Source organism: Scophthalmus maximus, chromosome 9 (assembly GCF_022379125.1).
Source record: "Scophthalmus maximus strain ysfricsl-2021 chromosome 9, ASM2237912v1, whole genome shotgun sequence".
Taxonomy (NCBI): Eukaryota; Metazoa; Chordata; class Actinopteri; order Pleuronectiformes; family Scophthalmidae; genus Scophthalmus; species Scophthalmus maximus.
The window spans coordinates 24,930,001-24,952,500 of NC_061523.1; the positions used below are offsets into that span (position 1 = coordinate 24,930,001).

At 44.4% G+C, this 22,500-nt stretch overlaps 1 protein-coding gene across 2 annotated transcripts in view; it reads left to right on the forward strand.

The window, feature by feature from the left end:
* Positions 1-22,500, forward strand: part of glra1 (glycine receptor, alpha 1) — a 94,739-nt gene that overhangs the window by 15,253 nt on the left and 56,986 nt on the right. The window contains exons 2-4 of one of the 2 annotated variants that reach the window (XM_035650224.2): positions 2,602-2,726; positions 3,015-3,026; positions 11,026-11,064. In XM_035650224.2, the coding sequence (XP_035506117.1) occupies positions 2,602-2,726; positions 3,015-3,026; positions 11,026-11,064 (176 nt within the window). The remainder of the gene's footprint in view (positions 1-2,601; positions 2,727-3,014; positions 3,027-11,025; positions 11,065-22,500) is intronic. The other variant, XM_035650225.2, reaches the window with a different exon arrangement.

Genomic DNA, 22,500 nt, shown 5'->3' on the forward strand with positions numbered 1-22,500 from the left:
CTCGCAGCTTTCATTTCATAATTTGCGATTCCGATCGGGATGATTAATTCCTCCAGTAAAAGGTGTCAAACCCTTTTTCTTCCGGTGTGTCGTCGGTTGCCGGAGCTCGTCGTGAAGTTGTGCTCAGATGAACTGGGTCAGTTCAGCAGCGTCCACGCTCGTCCTGCGGCCGCAGCCAGGAAACGATGCAATGGGAGACAACTGCACCACAAGTGGCCACTAACGCGGCTCTACTGTACGACCACGGGTCGGCTCAGAGCCGCTGTCAGTTCCACTTCACGTCCAACGGAAGCAGCAGAGCGAGTGAATCTTCTTCTTTCTTTTTAATCTGCAGGACTTGGTCTCTTCAAGTCGGTCATACGGCCTCTGAAAACAATAACTCAGAGAGGCATCGATAACTGATGATGGCATGTTTCATCTGAGTAAATGATTGATGGATTAAATTTGACTTTTGGTTTGAATGCAAATATCACTTATAGAACAACATTTAATGCCAAAGATAAATGATTATTTATCATGAGATGAAAATCTATCTGTGTGTGTGTGTGTGTGTGTGTGTGTGTGTGTGTGTGTGTGTGTGTTTGAGACCTGGGGACATTTTGCAAAGACGAAATGACAAAATCAAGACTTTCTCGTAAATCATGGTGTTTTTGAAAAGTTTGTGAAGATGATTAATAATGAGGGAGATGAGGACATTTTTTAAGGGGGAGGTGAGACTTTGTTTGTCAAATTCAAAATGTTTGGAAATGTGGGAATATTCTGGAGCGTTAGGATGTTTTATAACTTCAGGAAACGGAGAAATGAAAATGTCTTTTTTGGAAAATGAAAATATATATGTTTTAGAAATAATGCATTTTTTTGGAAAGTCAGGACAGTTTTGTAAATGGATTTTTGTAAATTAGGACATATTCCAGATCCTTCAGTTGTTCAGGGTTTCAACGTGAGGCTGAATTATCAACGAGTGTCTTCACGACACAAACACACTCGCTACACTGACACGAGCAGTGGGACACTGGAGCACGAGTCAAATGAACCCTGTTGCATATCGAGCTAGAACAGGTTCATTTTACATCCGTAGTACGTCCTTATCAATGTCCTGGCTCTTATTGTGTTTTCGTTCTGATGTATGCAGTGTAATTATTCTTTTTCCAGATATAGCAGTTTGTATATGCTTCTGCTCGATCCTCCAGCTGTGTTCATAGTGTGTGTGTGTGTGTGTGTGTGTGTGTGTGTGTGTGTGTGTGTGTGTGTGTGTGTGTGTGTGTGTGTGTGTGTGTGTGTGTGTGTGTGCGCGCAATGTTATTGACAGTTAGTGCTGAATTCACAGTATGTCTGTGGGCTAAAGGCCGATCTGGGGATTTGACATTATGCAGAGGATCCAATGAGCATGATGGGCTTTAATAAGGTAAAGAAGTCAACTGTGCAAATACCACGGCCACATTGTAAAATCAATGTGGCACTCAGCGGGACGCGGTGTTGGTTAAGTGAATTAGAGCATTACTTTGAATAACCACCTCAGGACAAAAAGGAAGCGCGGTGTGTGTAATAACCACTAATGCATTAAAACTCCAGTCAGCGTGGACTGTAAAAAGTTCACTTGTAATTATTCAGGGTTTTTTTTTAATCAAATTAGATAAAACTAAATGGAATTACCAGTAAATGGGGATAAATTCATCTTACTTCGAAGCGGCCGCGGTGTGGACAGGTCCTACCTTCTGCCAAGTGCATGCTGGGATAAAAAAAAACAAAATACAGACAATGAATGAGTTGATGCCATTTGAGGACTGCTACACACACACACATCGAGTGAATATGAAATGGGATGCAGGGTGGCGTGTTGGACCGTGACGGATCAGTGTTGAGTGCAAAAGCAACGGTCAGTAGTCATAGAGAGAAAAGTATCGTCAATGGATAAGACGGGGATGTCGGAACCAAGTGAGTTCTTCTTCAGGTTTCCAGTGATATTCTGGTTTAACCAGGAGTGTAAGTGCACATTGCATGACAACTTACAACGCTGTGGTTTGTCTCTTGTCTGTATTGTGCTTCTTTGTTTTACATGATCAGGTTATTGTCGCCTGTATTTACTCTCGGGTACTTGAAATAACGTTTGTTCACACCAAACCTGACGCAAAATATTTTTTACATTGCGTTGCTCGTGCAAATTTGGCCGCCGGATCATTTATATCTACTCAGAGTCTTAAGGTGAGCGACGTCGGGAGGATCCAAACGCTAATTGGCTTTTGTGACCCGACCGTTTCACTCCGGTTCAAACTACATCGAATGAAGCGAATGACACGGAACTCGCGTCTTTGCGTTATTCGTATGGCGTCTACTCGCATCTTTGCGTTGACTTTGTTTGTAATATTATTGCGCCAAAAAGACGTGCGTCGTGTTTGGTGTGAACGCAGCATAGCACTGCCAGGCTACTGCTGCCGATGACAAATTGCCTCGAATGTGATACTCAACAACTTCGACAAAGAGTAACGTTGTATTATGACCATAATCCAATCTGTCACGCGCCGTCCTCCTCACCACAGTCCAGTCAGCTCATCCCCCCGTGGTGCCGTTCTCTAAGCGTTCTCGCCGTTTTCTGTCTTGCAGCCTGGCAGCGTCGAAAGAAGCTGCCGCGAGAAAAGCCGCCTCTCCGATGCCGCCCTCCGAGTTCCTGGACAAGCTCATGGGCAAAGTGTCGGGCTACGACGCCAGAATCCGACCAAACTTTAAAGGTAGGAGTTGCCAGCAGGACTCAGTCGGATAAGACGGGAACGTAGCCCAACGTTCTCCTGGTAAACTGGTAACGTGTTGTCTCTGCATTTCTCTGAGTGAAGGGTTTAGCCAAAGATTTCCACCAGCAAAGGTTTGTATTCATTTGTATTTCTAAAAAGAAGAAGGAGAAGAAAAGGCACATCCATATATACTGTAGATACTACTAAAGTCATGTTGCTGTATATTTAACCTTTTCAATGATCTTGGTTGTTCACAATCTGTCCATCTCTCTTATTGTCCCTTTGCAGTGCTCACCAAAGGTAATTCTGCCCTTTGCTCAACATGCTTAAGACAGAATTAAGTCATTGCAGTCGTTAGACCCCCGAGACCCCATCTTCTCTTCCTTGACTTGACCCCGTCCCTGCACTTTGAGCAGCATTCCGACTGCAGATAAGAATGTTCTAGGTATCTTTGGTTGTCATGGTGCTAGTTGGCTACATTCCTTGGTATCCACACAGTATCCTGAGTGCTTGTTTCGGTGGTCAAGGTAATGTGCCTCTCCCACGAGCGTGCTGCTGAATAGGACTTCATGATAATGCTGCTGATGCTGATGATGATGGTCTTGGTGATGATGATAACTTAATATTTAGTGACCTCTCCCTGAATGGAAGCCCCCATAAAGACACATGTCATAGGTTTCTATGTCAAACTTTCTCTCATTAAGAACAAAGTCTGGGTATTAACGAGTTCATTTAACATTGGAGCGCTGGGGGCAACGTCCTTATTCATTCAAGCGTATGAATAATACAACAAGTGGGGGGGGGGAAATCATAAAATGGCTTTAAAGTAATTGGAACAGGCCGAAATATCTGTGCAAAACTGAAGTGGAATTGGAGTTGATGAACTAATCAATCACTGATCAATCGGGTAAATCTCTCGTTTGCGCCTCGTAGAATGTCAAACCCTCAACACACACTTCTGATGCCGTGTATTTACCTCATCGGGTCATTTGTGTACAAAATATTGGTACCCTTGTGATATTATTCTATGTGATGATAGATAGATTATGATAATATAAAATAATCCATTATACCTTTTTTTTAAATTATCTAGACCCGCAATTCCTTTTCATATAACATAAATGCCCGTTGCAGTTATGACAGGTTGCTCTGGATATGAATGTTAGTTCAATCAGTAGGAAGATGTATATTCCCTCTAAGTTTTATCAAAATCAGAGCAGTGGGATCACAGAGGACAAAAAAAAATGTGGTACTGTTGTTTATTTCAGGTGGAATTATAGATTTGAATTTCACTGATTGGACATGAACAAAGACTCAAAACGTGTCTTTTGCAAGTTTCATCGAAGGCAGAAATGTGGCAATGACACATTCACCAAATTCTTTAAGACATTTCATTTGACTTGTCGATGCACTTTGTTACACCGCTGGTCTGATTTTGACATTGGAACGGATGAAACCTGGAGGGATAATGCATCTAATCTGGTCTCTGATTGGCCCGAGAGGCGCCTGCACTACAACGTGACGCTGTCCGCAGACTTTACGTTGTGCATCTCCCCTTCATCGCTCAACAGATTCAACAGGCGGAATCAATCAAGGCGTCTTAAATATTTTGTACACCGAACACACGGGTCGGTGAATGTTGCCACGCAGCCTTTTTCTTTTTCTCTGGTCGAGATCCATAATGGTATTAAACCACCGCATGGGGAGCGTTGTTGGAACTGCGAGAGGTGGACGGGGTTTCACCGTGTGTATCACTAATCACTAAGCTGAAACCGCTCGTGGTTCCCGACCTGCCGAGCATTTGTCGGGGTGTTCTGTGAGGCATCATCGTGAGGCCATTTGTTAATAGAAAAACAAGTTAAATATTGGATCCCTCCTTAGTTCTGCTTGGCAACAATCCAGTCTGATTCACTGAGTCTACGGCTGCGTTGACCTTCACAGATCAGGATTTAGACGTGACAGTTATTTGAATTTTTTATAGCTTTTATGTTTTTTTCTGTTCTTCTAATGTGATGTCATAAAAAAAAAGTTTAATGCAGATGAAAGTGCTCTCAGAGAAAAGCAACCACTCAGAGGACGTCCTCAAGTTCTCCTCACACAGATAATCTTACTTCAACAGTTGAGTTGTTAAATATGTATCGTCTTCAATTCTCCTTTTATATTGGTTGAAACTGTACTGAGGGTCAATCTGTGACGAAGACACATATTCAGGAGTATCAGCACATCTGTCATGTAATCGGCTGAGATAACGGTGTCAGGGGCCGTTGTCAGCAGACAGCGCCGGCTTGTGAATCCCAGACGGTGTCGTGGCTGTCGGCGTACACGAGCGTGGGCTCTGCTCCGTCATGCGTAGCTTTTTCTTTTTCTGTGCGTTCGCTACCAGCAGCATTAATCAACCTCCATGAAACAAACAGCGTTGACAGCTCTGCTCCTCAACGCAACAGAGGAGTTGCACAGCACGAGAGACACAGTGAAGGACTGCGCCAGTGCAGAAGTTGTCTGGTATTACTGAGTATATACTACTACTACTACTAATAATAATAATGATAATAGATTGAGGCATGTGATTGTAATTGCAATGGTTCAATTTCAAGTTGATTTGTTGATCCTTAAAATCAAGCTGCATAATAACAGTGAATCAATCAGTCCATCTTTTGTCAAATCAAATTCATTTAACATTTGTATAAGACCCACACAACCGCTGGGTGGCTTAGTTTGAGAGACAGCTTGGTAGAATAATAAGAAACATATTTTTATCGTCATTAACATTGATAATTGGTTATTGAACAGGTAAAACTGCTTGTAATCATTGTTTGCTCTTATTAATTCAGAGCAGATGACATGGTGGTGCTGCAATAGCTCGCTATGAGCTCATTAGAACTAAGTTAGCTTGTGATCTAATTAGCTCATTGGCTAGCTGACACGCCACTGAGCTAGTTGCTTAGTTACCAGTATTGCAGTCGAGCTATTTGAGCTAACTTACTCGCTAACTAACGCGAGGGCTGTAAACTAAACTGCTGAAGTGCAACGTCATCTGGTGAAGTTCAAGTTCATCTTCTTCCTGAGCGGACGGTTTTAAAAAGACACAAGTTGAGCCACTTTTCAACCAATAATAGAGACAGTCGGGAGTCTTGGCACGTGGAACGCTGTATTTAATATGCTAACATCATAATGGTAGCTAGGTTTATTTTTTGTTTTTTCCTTTCCCTTTCCTTCTCTTACGCCTGAATAGTTCACATTTACATTAGCAGTGGTCCTGCTAATTCTACCATTCAGCAGCAGTGGATGGAGGGAGGGAGGGAGGGATGGAGGAAGGGATGGAGGAAGGGATGGAGGGATGGAGGGAGGAAGGGAGGGAGGGAGGGATGGAGGGATGGAGGGATGGAGGGAGGGATGGAGGGATGGAGGGAGGGATGGAGGGAGGGAGGGAGGGATGGAGGGATGGAGGGAGGGATGGAGGGAGGGATGGAGGGAGGGAGGGAGGGAGGGAGGGAAGGGATTCGCCCGAAGCTACGAATGTGCCAGCATGAGAGGAAATTACACTGATCATGACCGGGGGTCCAGTGTTGTGCAAAAAGCTTCCAATTGATTTAGCAGGTTCCTCCGTCGGAGAGAGGCAGAGCGAACCCTCCTGACACATTCGGGACGAACCATTTATAATCCATGAGTTCATTCCTTCCTTCGTTCTCTCGTCCTCCCCTCTCGTCCTTTTCCATTAGTGTTTGTCCCCGTCCTTCCTCCGCTCTTTTCTTCCGTCGTTCCTCCATTGATCCGTTCTCGTTTCAATTGATTCCCGCTCCTTCCATGAAATTCCCCATCGTCTTCTGATTTGTTTAACTCTCATTTTTCCGTGCCTTGTATATCCCTGTCCTCCTACTTCACCTCCTACCTTTTTCCCCCTTATTCCTATTTCCTATCTGTTTGTAATCCGCCTCTCCCACTGTTCATCGTGTTCCTTGCTGTCTTCCAGTTTTTTGTTTCCTATCCTGAAACATAACTTTATGAGTCATTTATTCTGACACAACCTTCCTGTTTATTTGCCCTCTTTCCATTTTCATTTGCCCCATTTCTCCCCTTGACCCTGCCATCCTTCTACAAGGGTTCTTTATCTTGCAGGGCTGAAAGACGAGGTCATCGATTCAGCCATCAGCCCATGCATCTCCTCTCCTCTGACCTCCCTCTTTCGTTCTCTCCATCCTCCGCCCCCCCCTCACTCGTCCCCTCCCGGGCCTCCTCTGTATTCGAGCCATGTTTACCAATTCCACTGATTCGTGAAACAGATCGGACTCCTTTGACCTGGATGACCAGGTGGCTCCGGCGCACGGAGCACAACTGACACTGTACAGTTCCTTAGCAGTGATCCACTGGCTCTGGTAATAACTGCTCACGTGGCAGCGCTCAGATAAATGAGTGTGTATGAGCGTGAGAGAGAGAGACAACCACTGAGGGGAAGGTGTGTGTGTGTGTGTGTGCACACTTGATGAATGGCACAGACTACAGCTGCGACTCGCCTCTCCCTCTCCGCCATAACCTTGTCCTTCCTCATCACTCAAGCTGAGCGGCTTCGAGGACGCTGGCTGCAAGTTCAGCTTCTGGTTTTCTGGCTCATCCAGTTGCGGGCTGCTACAGCGCGCCAGCTATCTATATATATCTATATATATCTATAGGTATATATAGATAGATATATATCGCCACCACAACTTCACCCCCTTCCCCCCGTCGGCAGCCTCGGACTCGGTGCATCTGGGTCGATGTCGGCAGCTTTTCATTTTCGTCTCTCCTGAACAGACACAGTCATTTCACGCGGCGCCCTCTCGGTTGGCTTCAGGCAACGCTCCCTCACTCCTCCCAGGGATGAGCAGCGTAAAAAAAAAACCCTCTGTTGAAAATTCCACAACTGCGTCACTTTGCTTCTGGAGCAGACGTGAGTGGATCGACAGCGTTCAGCTGTATATTCCTCCTCCGTCCTCTTTGTCTCTCCTCGCAGCTGGAGCACTTGTTACTACAGAACACTACTCTCTTCCACGCCCTCCTCCCTGCTGCTGCCTTTCTCCATGTGCCGAGGTGGGACTGTAGTTATTAGCTTTCGGAGCTTGACGTTCATTTGGTGTTATCAGCACTTATCTAATGGCTACTTAATGGGATTAATGGGCGTAAGGTAATGAGTGTGGGATGGAGGAATGGCTGCGGGGTAAAAAAAGACAGACGAGGGAGTGGGAGACGAAGAGGGAGAGGTGAGCGGGGGGGGGGGGGGGGGATATCTTCGCAAGCGGCCGACCAACTTGGAGGGATTTGCTTACGACAGGAGATTGGAAAGAACTGCAGATGGCCAGAAGTGCACAGAATGTTTTCCACGAGCTTAGCGCCGGTAGTGATGCTAACACAGTTCCCAGTGGAGAATGCCCAGTTATTTTTTTTCAACATTTGCAGCAGACACGAATAAGCAGCCATGAGAAACAAACCGCAATATCTCCTCCCTCCCTCCGTCGCCGTGACTACCTCCTCTACACGGATGCGAACACAGACGTCTACTGGAGGGAGGGGACATCTTTGCCCGGTGGGAAGGTCCTCTGCTCCTCTTTAGTATTCTAGGTAACGGCCCAATCCTTTGGATGGGTAGTATATTGCACGGAGCGAGGAATTTTAATGTCGTCTCAGAGGTGACTCTCCCCCTGAGTTACGACAAAGATATTGATCATGCTTCAACGTCTAGCGAGAGGAGGCGGAGCGGCAAGGGCAGCGCGGAGCGGAATATTGAATCGCTTAATGGTAAAAGGCTGCAAATTGTACGAGGGCACTCGAGACGGACTGAAGGGGAGGCAGGTGTGGGGGGAGAGGACAAACATACGGGACAAGGATGCGGCCAAAAGCCTTTAGATTACGAAAGAGAAATCATCGAGGTCTGTCAAATGAGCCGTGCAGATGAATGAGCGCCGCATGGCTTCGCTCACACACCTCACATCCTTGTTGCTTCTCCTCGGAGAGCGCAGAACGTGGAGATCCCTTTAGCTGCAGGCGGTGCAGGGGCTAATGTGTGGGATGTGTAAGAACAGTTGACGGCTTCATTACTCCGTCTTCCTCCCTCTCCGCAGGCCGCTGGTCCGTGGCTAATAAGTTTATAAGGAAGGGGATTACTGCTTCATAAAAGGCCACTCGGTCCTCCCCTGGAAACCCATCACGCCTCTAATTACCAGCTTGAGAAAAAGGTTAAAGCCGATGTATCGGATGAGAGAAAGGCCTGACGGAGGGTTGACACGCGAGTGTTTACTGCCGGGACACAACCAGGAAGGCGGCGAGCTGCTGTTTGCAGGCTCTTGGTGTCAGATGTCGGCCTGGCAGCGACAGAGACAGTTGGAAGAAATCCCTGAATTCATTTAACACAAAAAACCCCTTTGTTTTCCAACACAGGCTTCAGTCAGGCTTCTCACTGTTGTCGGTTTTTTAACACCTCTCCTGCAAATCCAGGAGAATTGATTCTGCACAGCGATGGTAATTAGCTCGCATTACGAGATCCCGGCCGCCAGAGAAGCGACGCCCAAAAAACAAAAGCTATGCGGCGGTTGTAATGCTCCGGATCAGGCGCTCAGATGTGGGACAGACTGCCGGCCGCGGGGGTTAAGCCAAGGCTTAGCCCCGACACGGAGAGATTGCCGTGTGCAGAGGACGGAGGGAAAAAATGCCTTTCGTGGATTCAGGCAGATTATAGAGTTTAAGTCACCTGTCTACAACAGTTCATGGTCACGACGAAGACTTTCCATCTATCTTAGGAGCCATTTCCCTTCTTTCTTGTTTTCACGCTGACAATGACGGATTACAATATCGCTGCCAGACTTCCAGTCGGCGTGGTCGCCATCCCTCACCATGGCAGTTGTCAAGTACAGCAAAGCGGGCGGAGCCGGGTTTACTCAGTTCAACGCGGTTCGGAGGCAAAACAGGACATTCATCAAGAAGTCTGAGCTGTGGAACGAGGGGGGGGGGGGGGGGGGGCACGCCTCCTCTGTACGTCGCTGAGAGAATGAACTTGTTCATTTTGACAAAAAAAGAAATCAAAGGCTGCGCTTTGTGACATTTACTAACTTTGTTGAAAATGACTTGCAGAGAAACGCCACAGACGTGATTATTACCGCCGAACCTATTCGCTGTTTGAAGGTCACAATGCGCCGTACGATGTTCGACCTTTAGGTTTATTTGTGGAAAAGGCCTTTTCATTCAAAAGCCCACGAGACACTTGTCACGTCAGTGTATGTTTCACAACCACAAAGTCTGAACGGTGAAGTGGTTCGGTAGTTTATCTCTCTGCTTCTTTTGTCTCTGCTTCTTTCTCACCTTCCTGGACGAACCTATTCAAAAGTCCTGTGATGAACACACTTCTCCTGGGAGAGGCCTTGTCTGTCGTCCAGGCGTAACATTCCCCGTCCTTGACATTAACAACGCTTTAACCGTTATAAATCAGTCGCCCCTTCGGCCTGGAAAGTTCCAGCGGTGTGACTGAAATCCTGCGGCCCAATAGGAGGCGGGTGAAGGTTCACATTGTTTGGGGGGAGGGTGGAAGTAGGAAGCCTCTGTTATTCCGACCGGCTAGTATCGGAGCAAAGTGCGGAGTCGGGTTCGGTTTGAGATGTGCAGGTCGTCCCTCCGCTCCTGTGGGCTCACAGGGTCCAATGGGTGCAGAGGCACAAAGGGTCCATTCTGAGGACCTCATCCACAATAATGCAACTCACCATCGACCTGTTGCCCAAAGGGAAAATCAAACAAAACAACGGCCAAATAAGGCAAAAACTCTAAAAACGAAGCCAGTTTGACATGTAGTCTTTGCATTCTCCCTGCCCTCCTCCTCCTCCTCCTCTTCCTCCTCTCTGTCTCTGGCCTCGTGCATCTCCTGTAGTGCATTGTGCTAGTCTGATGTCAGCTCCTCTTGACACAACTGCATTGCAACCCCCCCCTCCTCCTCCTCCTCCTCCTCCTCCTCCTCCTCCTCTCCATCTTAGTGCATCGCCTCTCCTGCCCGCTGACGTATGGCAGTAGATTCTACCTCTACAGACTCATGCATCCCTCCTTCCTGCTATTGCCTTCACAGTATGTTGCCCCCCCCTCCTCCTCCTCAGTCGACCCCTCTGCCACACACTCTCCCTCGCTGAGCGTTGGCAGCAGAGCGACTTCCTTAGATAATCGAGCCTTGCTGTCTTGCTCGCTCCCTGATAGACGAAGCGGTTGTTTTCCTTAACGAGGACAAACAACGTATAGTTGCTAACGTGTTGTTAGAATAATGCTGTGTTTAATTCTGATTTTTTTTTATTAGACCCCAAAGGCTCCAAAAGTGAAGCTACTCACAAGAAAGGTACTTTCCTTTTTATTTTTCCCCTTTTTCTTCTTTTTCTCTTCTTCTTCTTCTTCTCTTCTTCCCTGACCATGGTTTTCTGTTTGTCAATCACTCACGCAACGATGAGGCATTTTCTAACATCTGACCACGGCGGTCAGGGGAAATGCCTTCTTGGTTTGAATATATATATGAAGAGAGATTATTATCATCATGTGTTTTTGTCGTTGTTTGACTGTTTAGAAATCCAGACAACTGCTTGTGATGTGGCAAAGAAGTAAAGTACCTTGTGATTATTTCAATTAATATTTCAATTGAATTTAACCTTTTTTTTTCTCCCTTAATGCCACAAAGATTTATTCCATTAGAAGCAAAACAAAAGCGACTCGTTGAGGAAGAAATGCTTTTGTCTCCGTCACGCAAACACACGACAAGTTAACATGCGTTAATCTTTATCTCATAATCATGACTGACGTGACTGTGTTAGTCTGTTGCACTGTAGATACACTGTACATTCTGTATATGGCACCGGGCAACTCCCAGTCTCCCACACAGGGATGGTAGAACTATCAGGACAAATCCTCTTCAATGCCAAGTTAAACAAAACCTCGAGTGGCTGCCAAATAGTGGTGCAAGGATCGTGAGTCGTGGACCGAAAGAACATCAATGACTGAAACATTACACGAGCAATATTCACATCTGCCTGACGGCGTTCATAATTATAATAACAGTAATTACTTTATTTGTAAAGCACTTTTCAAAACAGAGTTACAAAGTACAGAGAACAAAGGTAGTATGAAAACAAAATATTGTGAAAAATGGAACGTACAGTCGAGATAAGAAAACCAAAGCATTTGTAAAAACAACATGGAAGATATGAAGCAGGTAAAAAACTTACTTGTTTTTTAATTAACAAGTGAATAAATAATAAAAAACTAAAAAAAGTAGGTACTGAAGATAATGTTAATGTCATATAAGCTGTCATAGGCTACAGCCTCTCAACTCATAGTATAGAGTAGATATAATGTTGTGCATTACAGCAAATTAAAATGTGAATAGCATTATACAGTGTATTTTATTATATCTATATATTAAGATTAGTGTTGAGGTAGTAAAGCACAATATGAATATGAAGCGTATTAATAGGAGAAACGCTGCAATGATATTGTACAGAACTGTAAAGTGCAAGTCAGCAGTATTTTGTAGTGTGGCAGTATTGTGTAGTACATAATATATACATACAGTATATAGTCATATAATATTATTTAATACGTAACAGAACAGTAAAGTACAGTTGAATCAAATACAGTTTATTATTATTATTATGAGGTATAATGTATAGTACAGTATAATATAGTTTAGTACATAGCACATAATGGTACAATGAAGTGCATTGGAATAAAATATTGATATGACATTAAATGAAGTGGAATATATATTAATATAGTAGATTACTATAGAGCGCAGTATATTATCTCTCAGTGCATTGTGTGATATCTTGAAGTAGAATATAGTACAGTGTGATATCTTGCAGTAGACTATAGTACAGTATGATATCTTGCAGTACACTTTATTACAGTGTGATATCTCGCAGTAGAATATTGTACAGTTTGATATGTTGCAGTAGACTATAGTATAATTTGATATATTGCAGTAGAATATAGTACAGTATGATATCTTGCAGTAGACTTTAGTAGTGTGATATCTTGCAGTAGAATATTGTACAGTGTGTTATCTTGCAGTATAATATAGTACAGTGTGATATCATGCAGTAGAATATAGTACAGTGTGATACCCTGCAGTAGAATATTGTACAGTGTTATATCTTGCAGTAGACTATAGTACAGTGTAATATCTTGCATTAAACTATAGTACAGTGTGATAATTTGCAGTAGACTATAGTACAGTGTTTAATCTTCCAGTAGACTTTAGTACATGGTGATATCTTGTAGTATAATATTGTACAGTGTGTTATCTTGCAGTATAATATAGTACAGTGTGATATCATGCAGTAGAATATAGTACAGTGTGATACCCTGCAGTAGAATATTGTACAGTGTTATATCTTGCAGTAGACTTTAGTACAGTGTGATAACTTGAAGTAGAATATTGTACAGTGTGATATCTTGCAGTAGACTATAGTACAGTGTAATATCTTGCATTAAACTATAGTACAGTGTGATAATTTGCAGTAGACTATAGTACAGTGTTTAATCTTGCAGTAGACTTTAGTCTACTGCAAGCTATCTTGTAGTAGAATATTGTACAGTGTGATATCCTGCAGTAGAATATTTTACAGTGTGATATCTTGCAGTAGACTATAGTACAGTATGATATCTTGTAGTACAATATAGTACAGTGTGATATCTTGCAGTAGACTATAGTACAGTATGATATCTTGTAGTATAATATAGTACAGTGTGATATCTTGCAGTAGACTATAGTACAGTGTGATATCTTGCAGTAGACTATAGTACAGTGTGATATCTTGCAGTAGACTATAGTACAGTGTGATATCTTGCAGTAGACTATAGTACAGTGTGATATCTTGCAGTAGACTATAGTACAGTGTGAAAATTTGCAGTAGACTATAGTACATTGTGATAATTTGCAGTAGACTATAGAACAGTGTTATATCTTGCAGTAGACTATAGTACAGTGTGAAAATTTGCAGTAGACTATAGTACATTGTTATAATTTGCAGTAGACTATAGTACAGTGTTATATCTTGCAGTAGACTATAATACATTGTTATAATTTGCAGTAGACTTTAGTACAGCGTGATATCTTGTAGAATATTGTACATCACATCACAGATCACCTTTGTAACAAACGCTCCTCTCTCTCTATTTGCTCTCTGTTGATCCATGTTGAAGAATCTCTCTCAGCCCATTTGGCTCGTTAGCTTAACATGCTAACGCTCATAGCACAGCAGGCCCTGTGCACAGTGGCTCCTGTCAGTCGTGACTAATGTGTATGTGGCCCTAATTTGCATGCACAGAGTGGAAGCCGAGGCAGCAAACCCCACCCCCCCCACACACACACACACCCACATACACACACACACACACACACACACATACACACACACACACACACACACACACACGCAGCCTCCACACACACACAGTTTGCAAAGATATACACAATGGTCCCTCCTGCAATTAGTGCTGCAGGAGCTTCCAGACAATTACAGTTAGTGATGGAGCGAACAGCAGAGGTGGCGCACGGGGGCAACACTGCCAGACAACAGTCGACACAGGTTGGAGGAGCTCATTTGAATATTTCCTGGAAACAAGAATATTCCTGGTTTGTGATTGTGGCCGATGGGGAGACGAGGCTCCATCGCCCGAGACGTTGGCTCAGGCCTGAAGTTGATTTTCTGTACCGGAGATGTGATCCCTTTGTGTCTGAGGACACCGGGTGACTAATACTATTGAGAAAAAACTGTTGGTTTGCAGACTAAAGACCCCAATTACCTCCCGAGCTTCCTCCGCTGGCCAGCATTGTCAGCTCCGCGGGAGACGACGTTTTGCATTAGCAGGCCGCCGCCCGTCTGCCTCCAGGATGCTGCGATGCATAACTTACCCACTGGCTCAGGAGGGACGGGAGAGGAGGAAAAAACTAAAAACTGCAGAGCTAATAAGAAATCGTTCCTCATTTTAATGTTCAAATAGCCAGTGGAGGAATTATAGCCTCAGAGATATCGTAGAAAGGACCCTAAAGTCAAACCCCATCTCACAGTACAATACTTGTAGGAATGACTTGAGGCATTATCAGGAAAAGGCAGTAATATGAATGTGTGTAATTTCCACAATAACATTTTCATAGTGATTGGTTTTGGTTTGCTGGTTTTAATTAAACTATGCAGAGATTTTATACTGATTCAAGTGATTAACTGAAAAAAAACATAAATAACAAAACTATAGACTCAAGGATGATGGGAAGACGACGTAAATGCTAATTTGGGGATTATATACCGATAAAAAAAGTATATTCCTTTTAATAACACTGAGTGTATTAGTCTGTTGTTGTTGGCAATTTTACAAATCACTGAGAAGGAATTCTTTGTCTTAATGTGATTTAGTTTTTGATATGCAGGATGAGCACAAGAACATTCCAGCCTCGTTGCTCGTCTCCCACTAGTGCTTCTTTAACATTAGCACAAAATACATCACATGTCCTACGCTGCTTATTTAACGTATGTAAGAATTGAACTATAGGTTCTCATATTGATATTCAATCATGCCACAAAGATTTACTTTACGTCCGTTCAAGGCGTAAAACACTGATACAGGATCGTTTTTGTCATTTGCGGTTTTCATGTCAAAAATAAACTTTGAGCCTCAATAATTCCCAGTCGTTTTATATCTTACGCTGCATTCAACTTTCTTAAAGCATCAAGTCGTCATCAACTCATACGAAAAAAGTAGCGCCTCTACTGGCGACAGGAGGAACCCCACAAATACTGTTCTCCCCTCGGAGCATCGTGGGGCTCTTTATTTGCTTTTCCAACACATTGTTAATCTGCAGGATTACCGAGGAAGTCGGAAGTAAAACGCTCCATCATCATGTAACAATCTTAGCGTGAAGGTCGGAAGACTTCGGTGGGAATGTCTGGAAGGGGGAAGAGGTTGATGTAGAGGGAAGAGAGGGAGGATAAAATAGACCAGAGGAGAAGAGCGGGGAGGGAGACTACGACATGAATGACTGGCAAACCTGAGGACAGGACAGTTTACCAAAGAAAATGGCAATGAAGAAAAGGAAAAGAGAGAAAATTAAATTGCGTGTGTAGGTAAAGGAAACCAATAGAATGAGAGGAAACAAAGTGAATCAAAGGTCAGTAGAGGGGATGACAGGACATCGAGGAGGAGGGGTATTAGTAAGAGGACAAGAATAAGAAAGACAGTGTGGAGACCTGGAGCAGAGCGAAAGAGAGAGGAAATATAGAAAATATATAAGGGAAGGAGGGGGAGGATGGGGGGAGGGAGAGAGAGAGAGGGAATATTTCTCATCCAGCGTGTTCAGCAGAATCCAGTCGGCAGGTCAGAAGCCGGAGCCTCGGCTCCTGCTCCTCGTGTTGGGGAACGTTCAGCACATGTTCCAGACAACTCACCTCGTCGCACCGGCGCTTTATGCAGATTAATGTTAGGCCAAGGGATATTTGTCTGCTAACAGCCCCCCCCCGGGCGCCATGTGCCAGAGGCCTGAGGATTCAATCTGTCTCTGTAGATTTATCCACATCCCAGTTCCCGGTTTCACGGACGACGGCCTCTGTAATATGATTGTATAGTGCTTCACATCGTGACACTTTAATGTGACGACTGCAGGTTGGAGCATATTGTGGTTAAGTTACATTTTTAATTTTTTTAACATTTTTTAACATTTTTTGCTGCTCTGTAGATTTATGCTCATGCGAGTGGTTCGTCTCGCGGTGAACACCTTCATAATGTGATTGCACAGTGCTGCAGAGAGCGAACGCTGCAGAACGATCACTGCAGGCTGCAGCGCACTGGGTCCAGAGAAGCTGGAGCAGAATATATCTCCCTCACACAGTCATTCCCTTCCAAGTGGCCTATTTTGAATATACGTATCATGTGGCTGTGTGGGGACACTGGGGGGGGGGGTTGTTGGGGGCTTTCCTCGATTCAAACAAATCCTCGGGGCGACTTAACAGAACGATTCGATTCAACGCGAGATGTGTGATGGTCTGATCGCTCACCTCCGTAGTTCCAGTCTGGCAACAGTTACGAAAACGACGACTAGTAGAGATTTGGAAAAAACCAAGATTGTCGTTGTGCTAAGAAGACGGATGACCACCGACTGGTACGCCCCAACATCCACCTCAGCCTCCTCACTATCTCCTGTTTCATGCAAAGTTTTGAAAGTATAGCATCAAATGAAACACTTTCTCATCCTGCGAAGGCGAAAGTGTTAGAAAATCCTTATTTTTATTTTCAACAAAGCCACAATCTTTTATTTGAATTCATGCCTGAGTTTCCAGTGTTCAACACATTCAACACATTCAAACTTAGCACGCTCACGTCTTCGTCCACGTCAGTTATCTGCATCAGTTTTTCAGGTCGTCATAACTGACAACTCCAGTGTTTACGTTATGAAACATTGAACGAACTACAGAATATTATCTGGAACAGGGAAAAGAACATTACGATACGGGGCGGACCTGTTTTTATTAGAGAGGTTGCAAGAAGCAGTGAATATATTATCCCTCATGTGTTTGAGGGATAAATTGAGAGGGCGGTTTGTGTGTGTGTGTGTGTGTGTGTGTGTTCATCCACTAATCTCACATGACTATCTACCTTCCTCTCAAGATGATTAAAAGCATCGAGCTAACAGCGGAGCATCACGACACACCCTTAAATCACACACTGATTTATTGAAAAGATGACTATCACACACACACACACACACACACACACACACACACACACACACACACACACACACACACACTAGGTTAACAGTCTATCTACATAAACACACCAGCAGACAAACAAAAAATGCAAATAACGAGCTAGAAGGATCAGGCAAACATTCCCTTCAGTAATCCAGTGGACTGACGCTCCGGTCACTTCGTCTCTGTCGCCGCCGCAGACCTGCTACTGAATAGAATACTATCACACACACACACACACACACTCACACACTAGGTTAACAGTCTACCAGCCAGCCTGTCATGTCCGCCCGTCATTCAAAACCTGGCCTGGAAAGTCCTGGGAGGTCCGGGAGCGCTGCTTTGTAACCAAGATTAGTGTCTGCTCCTTGTGAGAGGAAACAATATTTATTAGGAGAGGAGAGGAATTGACTACACCCCTAAAGGCGTCAACGTTTCATAGCATTGTTAGAATCTTTATGGAGCCAGAAGATGAAGTTGGTTTGCTATTTAGGCCAAGGCTAGGTAGGTAGGTAAAAGGGTAGATGGATAGGTAGGTAGGTATGTAGGTAGTATGTGGGTAGATGGATAGGTTGATAGATGGATAGGTAGGTAGGTAGGTAGGTAGTATGTGGGTAGATGGATAGGTAGGTAGGTAGGTAGGTAGGGAGATGGATAGGTAGGTAGGTTGGTAGGTAGATGGGTAGATGGATAGGTAGGTAGGTAGGTAGGTAGGTAGGTAGGTAGATGGATAGGTAGGTAGGTAGGTAGATGGATAGGTAGGTAGGTAGATGGATAGGTAGGTAGGTAGGTAGGTAGATGGGTAGGTAGGTAGGTAGGTAGGTAGATAGGTAGGTAGGTAGGTAGGTAGATGGATAGGTAGGTAGGTAGATGGATAGGTAGGGAGATGGATAGGTAGGTAGGTAGGTAGGTAGGTAGGGAGATGGATAAGTAGGTAGGTAGATAGGTAGATGGGTAGGTAAGTAGATGGATAGGTACATGGGTAGGTAGATGGATAGATGGGTAGATGGGTAAGTAGGTAGGTAGATACATACAGACACACAAATATTCTCACGGCAAACATCCAGTAACATCCACCGTCATGCAGAGAAACTGAAAATGCTTCCAGGCATGAATGCCAATTTTGAGTTAATATTCATAGACAAACACACACACACAAACACACACACACACAAAGCCTCAGGTGCTTCCCTGACCACGCTGCCATGCATCCATCCATCTCTCGGTCCTCTCTTCCCTCTGCCTGCCTCCCACTTTGAATACATTTCATCCCATAATGAAACTCAAACGCCCTGTGGCTGAAAGACAGAATACGAATGAGACGACGAGCGAGACAGTGAGAGGGAGGAAGGGGGGAAACAAAGCAAGAGAAAAGAGAGAGATTCATGGAGTGTGGGAGAGATGGTGGAGCAGGTGGAGTAGAACATGTCATCATGGTATTTCTCCTCTAGCCAGGGAAGAAAATTAAGTTTTTCCCTAAAGTTCACTCCTCGGAAGAGGCGATGATGGATGGCTGAATACGTCGGCAGGAGAAACCACCATTCCTCATCGCACCACTCCAATTAAAATGTGACAGGAAGTGGGGGGAGGGCCCCCCCCCCCGCCACTGATCAACCGCACTGTTTACTCCCTTGTTTAAACCTAAAAGGGTTCTTGTTCTGTGGGAGAAGCCGGGTACCGACTCTCTTATTCGTGGGAGAATAATGAGAGCTGTCTTTGTAAATGAAGAGCGATGGAGCGCGGAGTGGAGGAGGCTCGGGCCTTTTCTCATTTTCTTCAGGTGCTGGCGTCGCTTTAGAGGAAGTAGATGCGAGGAAGAGATGAGAAGTCTTGTTTCAATAGTGTTTCATTGTTGTCAGGAGACGGACGCCACTTTCAGGTTTCGCAGCCTTTGAGCATTTTCCTCTTTCCCCCGGCGTTTCGCCGCCTTGATGTTTATCTGCTTCTGTTGTCTTGTCTGGATGTAACAGAGGAAAAGAATTGAATAAAACAGAAACAGAAGGAGGGAGAGTGAAAGTGACTCTCCCTTTTTATATACATATACATATATAGTGGTTTAAGGAAGATTAAACCAAAAAAGATTTATGGAGTCCAGGATGTTTGGAATTTTTTTTTAATTTGCTGTACGTTCTGTCACCCGTCGACTGGGATTTAAAGATTTAAAGGGACACTCCATCAATTCAAGGTTGCTCACATTGGGGACTTCAGTTTTACAACATTGCGGGCCAAAGATCTATGTGGCCCCCTCTCGGAGCGGGGCCGAGATCACATCACTGACATATCGACTCAGTATTGTAGACGACAGTGTTCTAGAGAAGGAAGAAGTTTTAAGCCAAAATCAGTTTTGTGACTTTTAAGCAAAGTTGCTTCTCCTCCTTTTTTTCTTTAAAGCGTTTGATGAAATGTTTCAACCATCGACTCAGAAGATTTATGATGCTCTAATGTTCCCTGATGGTTTTTTTCTTCTCAACTGTCTCCAGCATCGATCTCACTCTGATGTTTATTCATGGAGAGTAAGAACCGAACGATCACCTCCTCAGCCGTCGTGTCTGCTCATAATAGATAAAAAACAACCCAAAGTCCCAGAACCATGTTCCTCAACTTCCATGAGCATCCATCCATCCATCGTCTACCACTTTATCCATTTAAGGGTCGCGGCTGGAGCCAATCCCAGCTGGGCGAGAGGCGGGTTCACTCTGGACAGGTCCCAGCCTATCACAGGGCCACATACAGAGACAAACAACCATTCACTCTCACATTCACACCTACAGTCAATTCAGAGTCTCCAATGAACCTGACCCCATTCTGCATGTCTCTGGACTGTGGGAGGAAGATGGAGAACCTGGAGAGAACCTGGAGAGAACCCACGCAGACACGGGGAGAACATGCAAACTGCACACAGAAAGGCCCTGGTTGGTTCGAACCGGGTCTCGAATTCAGAACCTTCTTGCTGTGAGGCGAAGGTGCTGACCACTACGCCACCGTGCCGCCCTCTTCCATGAGCATGTGTGGGGAAAATATATTAGTCCAATAAAAAGTGAAACCTCCTTCCCCCGGACCACATAGCCTGCAGACGACACCCTATGAATATTTAATGTCACACAGCCATTGTAGTATTATATTTTTGCTGACGGAAGCTCAATTGCAAATCAGCCGATCCTGCGTAATGCGTCGTATTCGCCATATAATTTGTGTCCTGCGACTCTTCTCCCCGACACGCCGCATGTCGCTGTGAATGAATCCGGGAGAGAGAAGACCGAGCATGTGGATCGGAGAGAGCAGGACTTCCTCCTGATACCTGTGTTTTACAACCGTCCTAAGGCCCGATAATGGAGCGTTCCCCCCGGCGTGTGAGTTCCCACCTACACCCTCGCCCTCCTGTTAAAGCACGAGGTGCACTTGATTTATGCTGCGTCATTAGTTCCACTTGGCTGTGGGGTGATACCAGTAGTGAAGATGTGGGCAGGGGACGGACGACGACTCGACCAGTTGACTGGTTCCTGTTAAAGCCTCACTGATGGGGAGGGGGTCGGTGAAGATGAGTCCACGACAGTAGATGGATTGATTTCCGTACGAGCTTCAGATTGTCCACAACAGTTTTCACACAACAAGAGTTTGGTGTCATGAGCAGAGAGCAGCACGTCGGTGCACGAGCGAAGAAGAACAAGAAAAGGTTTGGTTCAGTTTCGTTGTGTCCGATTCATCTGAGTAACACGTCGATGTGTGTGCGACAGTGACGACCACGTGTTCTTGGTTTTGGCGTCTTGCAAAGTTGAATTTTTAATCATAGGCATCAAGTTAGTGGCTCATCGCTCGTGAAAGTTTCATCAAGTTGAACTTTGCCTCCGTATGAACCACACCAGACTCTGACTTGACTCTTTGTTTGTCGGTCTGAGCTTCGTCTTTTTAGAAAAGTCAGTTGAACCGTCGTCATGCACCTGCTTCATCGTCCCACACGTGGCGTTTGGTGGACGTGGCACAACCGGCTGCGTCGCGGATTCTTTCACACTTCCAACTCGGAGCGGCGATGAGACACAGACGCAGAAATACGACGACATGTCATAACCGCGTTTCAACTTGATTTGAGGACGAGACGATACAGAGGCGACGGGACGCTGATGTCTGAGATCCACCGCTCGCATAACTCAGTCGGCGGCTCGGTGTCGGTTCCAACATCAGTTTTAAAGAATCATAACAAGGACAAGATGTTAAATTGACACTGGATTAAAAAAAAAAGCTGTGGGGGGGAGAAGCTTCGAGCCTGCAGAGGGGGGAGTCGTAAAAAAAAAAACGCTGGGAACTATTAATCATTAAAAAGGCAATTACAGGAGTGACTTGGCTGGCAGGTTTATCAGTGTGTCATCTTCATACCAGCTCTATTTAGACCTGTCGACTCCCTGGACACCAACCAAACTCTCCTCTCGCTGTCAGCTCGGCTCCGAGGTGACAAATGAGCAGCGAACACGACTCTGGTGAAAACGTCAAATATAATACGAGGGAACAACGTGGTGATCACGGTTCTGACTCACCAGGGTTTTTTTGTGATATTTACAAGGCATCTTATTATTTCATCTGAATCGAGTGATAAGGAAACTTTCATGTTTCCTAAAATGCTTTTTTAATTTAACTTTTTGATGATGTTAACATACATGAAAAAAAACAGCTCAAGTATTCTTTTTTTAAATGCATTGATTTGCAAAATTGGCAAAAATAAAAAAAATTTGCCCATCAAAAGCAGGGATGAGACGAAATTTGCATGAATCACTGAAATCACAGGATTGTGAATTATTACAGGATCAGTTGCCTCTTCGCCAGAAAATATGAAATCTCAAATTTGAGACATAATTCCACTATTTGTATATTTATTGTTTTGCAACATGATGTTATGGTTGAAAATACATGTATTTGAGGATAAATCAAGAAAACCTTAGTTTGATCTTGACATGAAAGATATCAAGAAGTAGTTTTTTAGTTCAAGTGATTCAAACTTCTTTATTGAAACGGAAAGTTTTTAATTTCCCCTGTTATGAAACATCATGTTC